Source organism: Nannobrachium achirus (assembly GCF_963921795.1).
Source record: "Nannobrachium achirus genome assembly, chromosome: 9".
Lineage (NCBI taxonomy): Eukaryota > Metazoa > Chordata > Actinopteri > Myctophiformes > Myctophidae > Nannobrachium > Nannobrachium achirus.
In genome coordinates, this window is record NC_137818.1 from 24575310 (window position 1) to 24587613 (window position 12304).

Consider the following 12304-nt stretch of genomic DNA (forward strand, 5'->3'; position numbering starts at 1 on the left):
CCATATACCTGCATATACACTCAACTACTGTATGCTACTGGATCTGAGTAAAGGGCTCGTGCAGAATCAAGGGCAAAATGGGCAGTAAGGCTATACATGCAGGAGTTAGCTGGTGGTACAAGGATTTAGGGGTGACGGGGGGTGATGGTGAAGCCGGGTGCAGGGCATCAGAGGTTGGATTTAGTGGGGGCATCCGTAGATAAATATGCACAACAGAGGAGGTGCTGAGGTGTTATGACACGTGTGTGTCTGTATGCGTTTTCAGTGTAACTGTGTTTAAGAATGTGCTTGTGTCAGGTATTTGTGTGTGTATGTATAGGTGTGTGTGTGTGTGTGTGTGTGTGTGTGTGTGTGTGTGTGTGTGTGTGTGTGTGTGTGTGTGTGTGTGTGTGTGTGTGTGTGTGCGTGTGCGTGTGTGTGTTTGTTTCAACACCTCCAGAAGTTCTTGGTCACTTTCAATCTCTATCATTTTCCACCTTCCTGCCATCTACATTTCACCTTTCTTTCTCTCCGTATCAGTCACTTTGCTCCCCCTCTCCCTATTGTTACTCCCCTGCACTACGTGGAGCCCGTGGATTGGGTTTCCCATCGTGGGTTCGGCGGTTCCGACCCTTCCGAATGTCCTGAAGATGTTTCCACTTCTTGTTGGCGGCAGGCCGAACTGCAGGTCCCAGGGACGGGACTTGTTTCACTGGCGCCGACTGGCCCTTTTCTGATTGCTCCGCCGCACTCTTGCGCGCCCAAACCTGCTCGCATATCTGATCGACGGTGCTCAAGTTGGGGTGATCCACCAGCTGCATGAAGTCCCGGTACCAAAGCTTCTGATTGGTCGAAGGAGGTCCGCCTCCGCTGCGGGGGTCCAATCGGACGGGGGCGTCAGAGGGCAGGTTGGAGATGGAGGCGGACGTGGAGGGGACTACTTCCAGGGTGATGCCCAGCAAGGTCTGGGTGAAGCCATGTTCCATGGCATGGCATTGGTAGACGCCGATATCTCTCTTCAGGACTCTGCGAATCAGGAGGCCTCTGTCAGTGTGAAGGACCCGGTCATCTAGACGCACCTGGGAAAAAAGGAGAAAGACATCAAATGAAATGAAAAAAAAAATGAAAAAAAGACAAGCCAATGCATTTTGCCCTTATTATATGTACTGTCATGATTTATAATATGTTGAATGATATGTTATTTTTGCACTGTTTTATTGAACCTTGTTTATGATTGAATGTTCTCCTTTAGTCATATAAGTCAAAGTGAGTAAAAAAAGTGATGTCATAATTTGGGTGGGACCCGATTGTTCCACCGCAGGTTAAGCAGCCTTTAAAAGTTGGTCTATCTCACTCTGGTTTATAAAGATACCCTGATGAAGGACTAAAAGACCGAAACGTTGTTAATTTATGAATAAGTACGCTTGCATTTGAAGACAGTGTGGCGAGAGTTTTTTTTTATTTTTCATGAATATATATCGGACAAATCTTTGGATAACTATGTTTAGAAGAAGACATTCTTTTAATATTTTTTTGTTCTCACAAATGCACATAAACCATCACTCGTTCCACCCCTCCCTAGCTTGTGTCTCTCTCTCTCCTTCAGTCCTCACCTCTTCCCTGGGGTTCTGTGGATGCTTTTGGAAGGTCCAGGTGACTCTGGCCTGTAGGGACTTGGGGATGCACTCCAGGAAGGTGCTGCTCCCCTCCACACCATACAGCCTCCTCTCTGTCACGCGATGCTTGTGGTGGTCTGCAGAGGGCAGCATACACAAACACAAAGGCATCAGCAACAGCACAGCATGGTGACAGAATTGGACAGTGTAGGATCGGATGGGAAAATAGAACAGAAAACAGAGAGACAGGAAGACAGAGGGCAGAGAGAGGGGGAAGGACATCTTACACAGCCGGGAATCGAACCGGGGACAAGCTTTTTGAAAGAGCAAATTAAGGATTCTATTTAAATTGCGGCTTTGATGTCTTTGAAACAAAGACCCCCTTTTCATGCAAGCCTTCCTTTCTTGTAAGTCTTATCGCTCTTGCAAGCAAGTCGTTCTCAATCTCAGTATTGATTAACGAGGGTATTGATCGGAAAGTTCAATGTCAGCTTCCCGTCAAGGAAGTTTTATTCAAGAGAAATGCATGGACGTCCTCAGTAGTTGTGTGTGTGAGAGCATTATTTGGCCAGCATGTGAGTGTGTCTAACACCAAACAGGGGCCCTCATTGTCTCCATCATTCGAAGTCATTTATGTCATCCCACTGGCAGTAAGGCGATGACATAAATGAGTCAAGTGTTGGTGATGAAGGTTATTAATGACTAGAGGTCATCCTCCATGCCCCAAATCTTATCTTAAATGTAATCACTTAAACTCTTGACCTCTGCACTTTTCCCCCCTACACCAAATCTCTTTGCCGAAAATAGTCAATTATTTCATCTTTATGTATTCAACTGCCATCATTCCCATAGTCAGTCAAACTTTTAAATTGCTTTGTATTTAAGCCAAAACGTTGCACACATGAGAATCATTGGCGACAGGAGTGCAGGAGAACAAAAAAAACTAATCTACAAACCCCAATGTGTACCTGACTGATATGGTACAGTACTTACCATTATTGCGACCGTAGGTCGCAAGTTTACTATGAAAACCGGCACATCTTTCCGTATCTGTCTGTCTATAACGCCTGACACTGTGGTTCCCCTGACACATCACTGTGACATCACAGGTGATATCATAGGCGACATCACCTATGTAAAAGTCTGGGTATTCCCAAGAATCCCTTTTATGCCCATTTATGAAGATCCCTGATGTCATCAATATTAATCCCATATCTATATTGGAATGCCCATATATGGAGGAAGACAGCCCATATCTGTGTGGCTGGTTCAGAGAGGAATCTCCATGTATGGGCATAAAAGGGATGTACTAAATACATACATGGATCTCCATATATGGGTACCAGGGGTCTCCATATATAGGTAACCGGCCCGATATACATCACTGGCCAGATGGCCAAGAATTGGCGCAACCTCGGTCGCGTGTCGCCCTGAGGCGTCTTACTAGTACATATAGTATGATGTGATAGTACATAATATAGGCATGCCCATTGGGAACGCAAGCCTTGGAGGCCATGGTGTCAGTACTATGATGTCATATTGATGACATCAGAGAGCTCTATAAACTGTCTTGTAAAATAATCTTCTGTTCACGCTACCACTTTATAATGGAGCATTGTGATATTTCAGACAGGCACAGCACCTAGGCTGTTCCTCACGATTAGTCACCCTCCAACTTTATTCATTAACAAGTTAACACATACGCCCTCAAACCTAATGGTTCAATCTAGGCGGTCTTTTAGAATGCCATACTACACATGCTCAGCATAAGTCAGAGCACTCTTCTGAAGCTTCTCAGTGACCAAACTCACTCCACCTCCCCAGCCTCTTCACAGGGCATTTATTTCTTTGCTATGTCAGTATGTTAACTGTATGAATTTCGGTGGATTGTATTACAGTATATCATAACATATCCCTGAGAAGGCTTTACTGTTATGTTTATTGTTTATGTAATAACTTCACTCTACTTCTGGGGGGTTAGTGGTGTCAGATTCTGTGTCAAGCTTGCACAGATAATCTGTAGTACCACAGGATCAAAGTCACACCGGCGGCAAATTGAATGCAATATCATAGCAATAAATGCTTTATCTTGCCAAAACTGTCAGACTGAATAAATGGTAATCCCACTCAGCACAAACCATTCTGTGTAATCAGCAACACACGCTGAGTTTGAAGTTAATTGGTGGGACATTGTCCGAGTTATGTCCGAGACAGTCAGACACACACAGGTCTCTGCAATTTATAGATAGATTTTTGGACAACTGCCGATCCGAACGACTTCCCATTCCCTCATCTCTCCCTCGGGTTTACTTATACAGAAGCATACAGTATATGGAAATAAAATATGCAATATGAGGTGACTGAAAAGGACACAATCACTTTGACCTTCTTTGTTCTTACTGGACACTGACTGTGTCTCACATGCCACGTGATGTAATTGTGTTAGCGGCCGGTTCACTCACTCTGTGCAAGCGATTAGCTTGATTCAGTTATGTGGCAGAGTGACAGATGGAAACAGAATGCTGGTATTGTCGGCTGAGATGAGGGATCACCTGAGGTGAAGGGTTGAGGGTTTTTTGGCAGTGGCTCAGTGGTTAGCGACATATCAGACACTGAAGCACTCAATGCTCGTAAGCTCGTAAGCGTGGGAGTGAGGGATTGCTTAAAAAAATAGCCATTATAGAAGGCCTGAGCTTTATTGCATGTTTCCTGACCTACAGCCGCACTGTGGTGACATGTCCATGAAAGAAATGAGGATTTTCTATGCATAAAAGGAGAGGTTCACAATGACTACCATTATAGATGCTATCCAAAAGTTCAGAGAACCTTACCATGGTGATGAATAGTTGTACTCATGTGAGTTCAGTCAGATAGCTGACGAAGAGCCTTTCAGTGATAGTGGGTTATTAACAGATAATGTAAAAGAGATGCAGCACACTGAGTCTTACCTCCAGAACACAAGGTATTGGGGTCTCCGTTCCTCACGTCCTGGCGACGGAAGCGCCTATAAAACAATGTTCAAGTGTTTTATTACACAGCAATGGAATTATGTCAAAGAAACCACAAATAAATGATGTATTTGTCAATAAGGTCCCTGGTGTGTTGTTTTGGCTTTGGTTTGATGCCATTTGTATGGCTTTTCTATATTCTATTCTTTTTGACAGTGGAATATATATTTTCATTTTATACACAGTAAAATGTAAAAATGTTTATTTATCAATTTATAACTCCGAGAGTGAACACATCAAACCAAATGGCCCGGTCCATTTGGTATTGTACACCCTCAGAGAGAGTTACATTGCCACTGAGGAGTTGACTGTGTACCATGGTACCTCTTGGTGTTGGGTAGGTAGCGTGTGCAGGAGGTGCCGTCCCAGGCGCAGTAGGGATCTCTGGCCAGGCAGCACTCAGCGCAGGCCTTCCCATAGACACTGCAGCGATGCAGGGGAACCTGGGCTATGCCTGTGTCTGAGGCCACATACAGCTGTTGCTGTGGACGACAAGAGAGAAGGGAGAGAGATGTGAGCTTGTCCAATATCAAAGTCATAATGTATGCATTTGCCATGCAGGTAACATTTAGGATCATTTACTTGGTGGTACAGTACATGTATATTATATGCACTTGACCAGTGATGACATATGTCACATGCTCTAGTGTGGACAGTAGTGTGTGTGTGTGTGTGTGTGTGTGTGTGTGTGTGTGTGTGTGTGTGTGTGCGTGCGTGCGTGCGTGCGTGCGTGCGTGCGTGCGTGCGTGCGTGCGTGCGTGCGTGCGTGCGTGCGTGCGTGCGTGCGTGCGTGCGCGTGTGTGTCTTACCCGTTTTGAAGAGATCTGCATGTTGCTGATCGATGATGCATCCTGAAGAACAGAGGACATCAAACTAATCAATGACATGGTTAAATAACACGTGTATATAATACTGTTGTATACTCTAATATAATAATACATAATAATTATAATAACAACAATTCTATTCTAGGTCTATCTCACCTTGAAGACCTCCAGTTCTTCCAGTAGTAGTTCCTCCATGTTGTTCCAGCTCTCCTTGGGGACACCGATCACTTTAAGTACTGTTCCCTTGTCTGCAGAAAAAGGTATACACATACAGTATCCCGTAATGCTGTACAATAAAGCACATGTCAAGACTCAATCACAACAAACACAGACACACATGCACAATATATATGTACACACACAAGCTTGTACACAGTACTATGCACACACACAGCTGCACACCCATACACAACTACTAAGAACCCTAGCGTCCCTATCTGGGCTGGGGTGAACATTTGGTGGAAATAGACTTATGGCTTGCAACGCTTCGGCAAAGATATTTGATGCAGAGGGACAAAAGGAGTGGGCCATGTCCAGAGCACTGGGGGACCCCAGTTAACCAAGCATATAGGGTTTAAGACTTAAAACTTGTGTTTGTGTTTAACCACTTAAACTTAAGTGGTCAAACACAAACGTTGTAAACTCACCTGTTCCAATAAACATGACATCATACTGTCCATCTGCGGCTCCCACGCGGTCCACAGCGATCTGAGTGAAGCTGTAATCCACGTTGGTTCTGAGGAAGATGGGCCGGCGGTTCAGAGGGTACACTGGGTTAAACATCAGAGGGTGGTGCCGGGCAAACTGGATCACATCGTCAGGGAAGCCCTTAGTGGACTCAAAGCTGCCGAACGTCTTACTGGGGCACTAAAGGGAGAGAGGAAGGAAGGAAGAGACTTTGATTTCATTGGCTTAAACTGCACTGGAGGGTTTTCACACTTTGTGTACCTTGGCTGCACCAAGTGTCACCGAGAGAGTGAGGTATCTCTGTTGATAGTTGGCGATGAGCTCAGCTATACATGTTCATCTTATAACTGTTTTCAGATTAAGCTTGAGAATGATGTATTCTGAGAGATCATAACAAAATTCCCAATGTATGAATGAATGAACCATTGTAAAGCGCTTTGAGCACTTGGAAAAGCGCTATAAAAATGCAATTCATTAAAATAAACGTTCTTTCATTCCTTGAGAGAATTGATAGAGTAGGATTTATCTTTCTAGATATTCTGAGTTCCTTCTCTTAACTAGGCATTCAGTTTTACAACACAGTCATCCTTAATTTTGAATTATTGAAAGCAACAACTTCCATCTTACGATCTACAATTCCCGAAACGTTGTGTCATGACACATCGTGAGTCTGCTATTTTCCTTATTTATGTATTTTTTTTGAAGAGCTCAAGTGGTTAATTGGAAATTGAAAGTGAATGTCAAAAGCAGGCATCTGGAAAATACATTCTTATACAATCATACCCTTGTTCAAATATCCCTGTGTTAAACAACGTCATTTTAATTGGAAATTAGGCTTTACAGAGAATTATGGATTGTGTGTAGTGCCTATTTCTTATATCTAATAAGATTTAGACTGTGGCTTGGTACGTCAAAGTACTCAAATAATCCCAGCAACCCCATTATAACGTAAAGGATTAATGACTGTATTCAATATCACACCAGTGCAGGCTTCTCTGGTCAAGGCAAAAAATGTACAATCTGGCAAGCCATCGTCAAAGAAAAGGGAACGCCCACTCGGTTGCCCGAGAATGAAAAATGTATAACACGTTTTGTAATCATATACCGTTTGGTACGGTGGAGGAAAATCTTTCCTGGCAGCAATTAATAGTTGGTGTGGAGACTAAATTCATCACACGCATGCATGCACACACGCACGCGCGCGCGCGCACACACACACGCGCTAAAGTGTGCCAAACCACTGACCACACAGTAAAATCTCCAGTGTTCATTTAAGTGCAAAAATGAACCCAGGCGGACCTATAAGGTCTCCAATGGACCCTTTCATCTTAAGGGTCCATTTGGGTCCACTGCAGAGTTAAATGAACGCTGGGGTTTCGCTGTGTGTCCAGCAGGCAGGCCACAGTGAGCTGATTATGGTGCGATACTCAACATGCAGCCAAATTCTGTCATCAAAATTCCAGCCCCAGGGTGGTATCTTTTATTTAATTCTTTTGCCAGAATTATAGATTTCCTTTGTTTATTTTACTGTGCAGTGAAGTGATTATATTATGACAGAAGGTTGGTCAGTGGGCAAAAAAAAAGTCAGTATAAAACGGGAAATGACAGTATACCCTGCTTGCATTACATTACATTACATTACATTACATTGAGGTTTGCTGATGTCAGAGACTCACATCTTTTTATATAAATGTATTTATACTGTACTGATCCCTAAAGGGAGATATTTAATAATGATCTGGTATTTCTTTTTTTCCTGTAAAAAAAAATTACTCATTATTCATTCTCTACAGTCCGCAGTCCAGTGAGGTGATATGGTGTGAGAAAAGTGGGAGGGTTTACTGAAGGTCAAATGCAGGTTCAGGAGCCACACAATGGAAATGGTTGTGCTAGCTAATAGCTGTAAAAAGCTGTGTGAGAAATCCTGCTGATTCTTAGCTGAATGTCCAGTAAGAACACTAATGACCAACCATTGAGAGGATTGTGGGATTGTGTGGAAGGTTTCAGGCAGAGGAGGGTTAGCTACAGGAGCGCTGCCACTGCTCCTTGAGCCCCTGCTCCTCAAACGGTCTGCATAGAGCAGCTCAGGAAGGTTTAAATGTTATGAGGTCTGCTAGAGCACTGCTTTTCAACGTGCATGGGGTCCGGGGACCCTCAGGGGTTCTTGAGGGAGCCCATGTAAACTCTCAGAGCTAATTTAACACTGAGGATTTCACAGTGTACTCTAGAATGGAGCGCCACGGGATAGAAATAGTATCAAATGGGTCTCTGTGTCTTAACACAACGGAAGCCAAGGTTTCTAACATTTATAGCTGTTGCTGCTGCCACCATTGACTTACGCTTTGTTTTCACGTGCCTCGCAAGCTTCGTGCGTGTGCACGTGCGTGTCCAGAGACGATTGAGGAGGATAATCCATTTGTTTACAAACGCTCGCGAAACTAAAATCCAAAAATCGCGGTAAAATCGCGGTAAAGTGTCGCCGTGAAAAAATCTGCTCTCTGCTTCCCTGGGGCTGTTTTCCACTTCATTCTTAGATAAAGCCGTTCTTATGTTTCAAAGTAGAATCTAAAGCAATGTTAAGTGCTTCCGTGATTTGTCCCCCAGAAGAGCTGCCTGCACTGACTGGGTGACGTAATGGACTCAGGTCATTCTAAGGGCAGCTGCAGGCTCATAGAGTTAACTGTTTGTTGCCTCGTCTGTGAACGAGGTAACTTCCTTTTGGCAGGGGGACACCTAGTGGCCATAACTCGTCCCTGAACGAGTTTGGCTCCCAAGTTGTTAATGCATAGCAAAATGGGGGTCCTTGAAATGAATACGGTTGATAATCACTGGTCTAGATAGCACTGCATGAAGCAGCATTTCAGCATGATGGAAGTGTAGATAGATACTAGATACAAGCTTATAGTACATTATGAACTACAGAATGGTGATTTAAAACGTGCAGAAATTACGAAAATATTTTTCAAATATATTAGAATTGCATTTTGGAGTTTGAACTTTATCGTTCATCGTTGTGGATGCTATATACTCAATTACATCATCACTGAGCATTTTATTTTACTGCTAAGTTATTGTTATTATAGTTATCATTCTTGGTGTGGAAACAAATAGACCACCTTCATTCTTTGCAAATCTGTGCAACTCTATTGTATTCTATTGTATTTACTCACCATGCCAGGGCGAGGGTAGGGGACCTTTCCCTGGAACGGGACCCACTGATAGTTGGGCCCCTCTTTGTGGGCGAATGGCCCCAGGAAGGCTCTCCGGATGTCATTCATGGTGTAAAGACACACGGCTGAGCCTTTAAATACACTGCTGCTGGGAGAGAGTCAGGAGATCAGTACCACAGAAAAACAAACACTAAATGGAGTGATTAAAATTCTCTCTCTCTCTCTCCTCCTATCACTCTCTTTCCCATTTCTCTCACAAAGCACATACTTAACCACTTAAACCCCAGCATCCGTATTGTTGGGGAAAGCTTTCACCACAGAAAATGGCAGATCTACAAGCTCACAATGCGTCGCAATGCAACCTTGCTTGTAGATAGCACTATTTTCTGCTATTGATCTTGGCTATTTTCAGCTGAGATATTTAATGTAGAGCGAAAACAGAAAAGTCACTAGTTTAGACTATAGAGATATAAACTATGGCTATCTCTATCACTATCTCTATCTCTCACATGCTTCAACTCTCAATTTCACTTGCTATTCCCTCTCTCACAATCTCAAATGAAATGCTCCAATGTTTAGAAAGTGATCTTTCTAAACTTTCTGTTGAAAGGGTCATTCGACAAAGTATAAATTAATCTATGGCCTTTTTTATTGTGTGTGTGTGTGTGTGTGTGTGTGGGGGGGGGGGGGGCATGTAGCATGCATGGCCATTGATTAAATCCATTTTCACTTTTCTCTCAGACGCTCTCACAGACACATCCACAGTGAGTGAACTCTGACCTGGAAGTGGAGAAGACAGTGTAGACCAGAGGGTTCTTCCTGTCCCTCGTCTGCAGAAGGAATACATCGCCTGATGTATGCACGCACACACACACACACACACACACACACACACACACACACACACACACACACACACACACACACACACACACACACACACACACACACACACACACACACACACACACACACACACACACACAGGTCAGAGGTGACAGTTGAGAAGTCAGAGGTCAAGAGAAAGATAAACATAGCCCTGTGGTCATGTCCAACAACATGACATTTCACTGATAAGTGCAGGTCACAGCAGGCCAGGAGGACACACATCATTGTAGCCTGGAGCAGGGGGTTGGAAACCTCTTCAGTCCAGGAACTAAGTTTAACTAGATTTGCTTTCACTACAAACATAATTGTTACTATTGGTCAAGTGCAAGACCCGGAACCACTGTGGGTCATAAAGTTCAAAGTCCAATTGAGGGAAATGTCACAAACTAAACTAAACTAAACTAAATACACGTAGCTATAGAAGATTCAGACAAATTAGGTTATTAGTTTTTCCACATAGGGCAGATGTAAGGTGTGGAACAGACTACTTATCTAATATTCTTTGTCCTTTAGCCTTTGTTACGCTATTGAAATGGTAAATGTACCACATTTCTATGGCGGCCTTATCCAAAGTACAGTACTTTAGAATGTGCATTATTCAGTCAGTGTGTTTCGACACAGAGAAACTGGGGATCAAACGGGAACCGTCTGGTTCCCCAGGCGGCCACTCTAAAGCTGGTTGCACACTGCTGCGTTTTTCGTTGCGAAATGCGTTTTTCAGGGCAAGGAGAGAGAGAGAGATAGAGAGAGCAAGGGACCGAGTGGTGCGCGAAACGGACGGCAGTGTGCAAACGTGACTGACATAACGTGAGGTTGATTTTTTTATTTGCGTGCTCCGAAATTCACTCCGATATTCGGCCCGAAAAACGCAGCAGTGTGCAACCACCTTAACTCCAGTACTACTGCTGCCCCATCAAGAAGGCTTTCAGAGGGTTAATATATTTCTTAGCTGCACTCTGAAAACACCCTGAGGTAAAGAAATTGGACCTTAGTTGTGCTTAATCTAGAAAAAAACTAATGGACAGACATGAATAGATCATTCAAACCATGTTTTTAGATTAATTATGCTTGTTAGACTAACTACAAGAACGCAGGCTGCTGAAATGTCATCGCTCATCTGCCTTTGAGAAATGTATTCCTGCCTCAGGAGTCAGGACCTTTGTTAACATTTATATTTCACTGTTGGTGAAATATACTGTAGCTCTCTTATTCAGAACACAGAGTTTAATGTTTCACTCAATCATTTTACAGTGTGTAATATACCAAATCCATAGCAGGGTAACAACTGTTGCTCAGCAATGTTATATTCTATCCCATTGTAATGTGAACTTACGTAGCTCGTCAAAGTATGTGTCGCTGCCATCAGCTCCTGGTACAGAGCAGATCAGACGGGTTTTGAGGAAGGTCGTCCACTTGTTGACCAGGCTACGTTGACCGCCCATGTCATTCTGGTTAACAGAAAGGAAATATTATTATAGTTGAAAATGAAATGATGAATTCGTTTTTATTATTATTATATAAACCTTTGTGTAGAGCAATGCAGACACTATTTATCTTCTATAAGTAATACATTTCACAGTATGCTTTTTACAAAAATAGCATCTCCAATCTGCATCCATCGAGGGCTTTCCAAAGCTAATTTCATCCTGTATATCAGTGACATGTCTCTCACGTCTCACCCTGCATAGCTGTCCTATGCGGGAGTAGGTAGACTTGCCCAGACCCTGGGCTTCTACTGCAGTCTCTCTGAAGAAGAAGAATATCTTGTCATCATCTGGGTTCTCGCTCTCAGGAACCCAGAAAGATCCCACAAACTTTGGTTCTGCAAGAGAAAGGGGGAGAAATAAAGACTCTAAATAATATACTAGTTGTCTAGACTCTACTGCACATACTGTATTCTGAGGACATATTCAACCAGACATACTGTAAGTGCATGTGTATAATGCATACAAGACAAAGGTAAACACATGCACTGCACACACAAACAAAAATCTTTATTTTCCTGCAATTATAATTTGTTTTGCAACTAAAAACATAAAGCATCTATCTATAAAATCTATAAATTCCACAAATCTCTCACATACAGTAGTACCCGCTGACAACAGGTACCGTACAAGTAACATAAATTA

General features: G+C 43.1%; 1 protein-coding gene across 1 annotated transcript in view; it reads right to left on the reverse strand.

The window, feature by feature from the left end:
* Positions 1–545: 545 nt before the first annotated feature.
* sema3b (sema domain, immunoglobulin domain (Ig), short basic domain, secreted, (semaphorin) 3B) overlaps positions 546–12304 on the reverse strand; it is a gene marked incomplete at both ends in the record, with an annotated part of 32476 nt that continues 20717 nt past the window's right edge. The window contains 11 exons of the mRNA XM_080733171.1: positions 546–1058; positions 1593–1732; positions 4544–4599; positions 4928–5085; positions 5413–5454; positions 5587–5678; positions 6078–6297; positions 9288–9432; positions 10068–10137; positions 11509–11623; positions 11855–11997. Of these exons, the coding sequence (XP_080589297.1) occupies positions 546–1058; positions 1593–1732; positions 4544–4599; positions 4928–5085; positions 5413–5454; positions 5587–5678; positions 6078–6297; positions 9288–9432; positions 10068–10137; positions 11509–11623; positions 11855–11997 (1694 nt within the window). The remainder of the gene's footprint in view (positions 1059–1592; positions 1733–4543; positions 4600–4927; positions 5086–5412; positions 5455–5586; positions 5679–6077; positions 6298–9287; positions 9433–10067; positions 10138–11508; positions 11624–11854; positions 11998–12304) is intronic.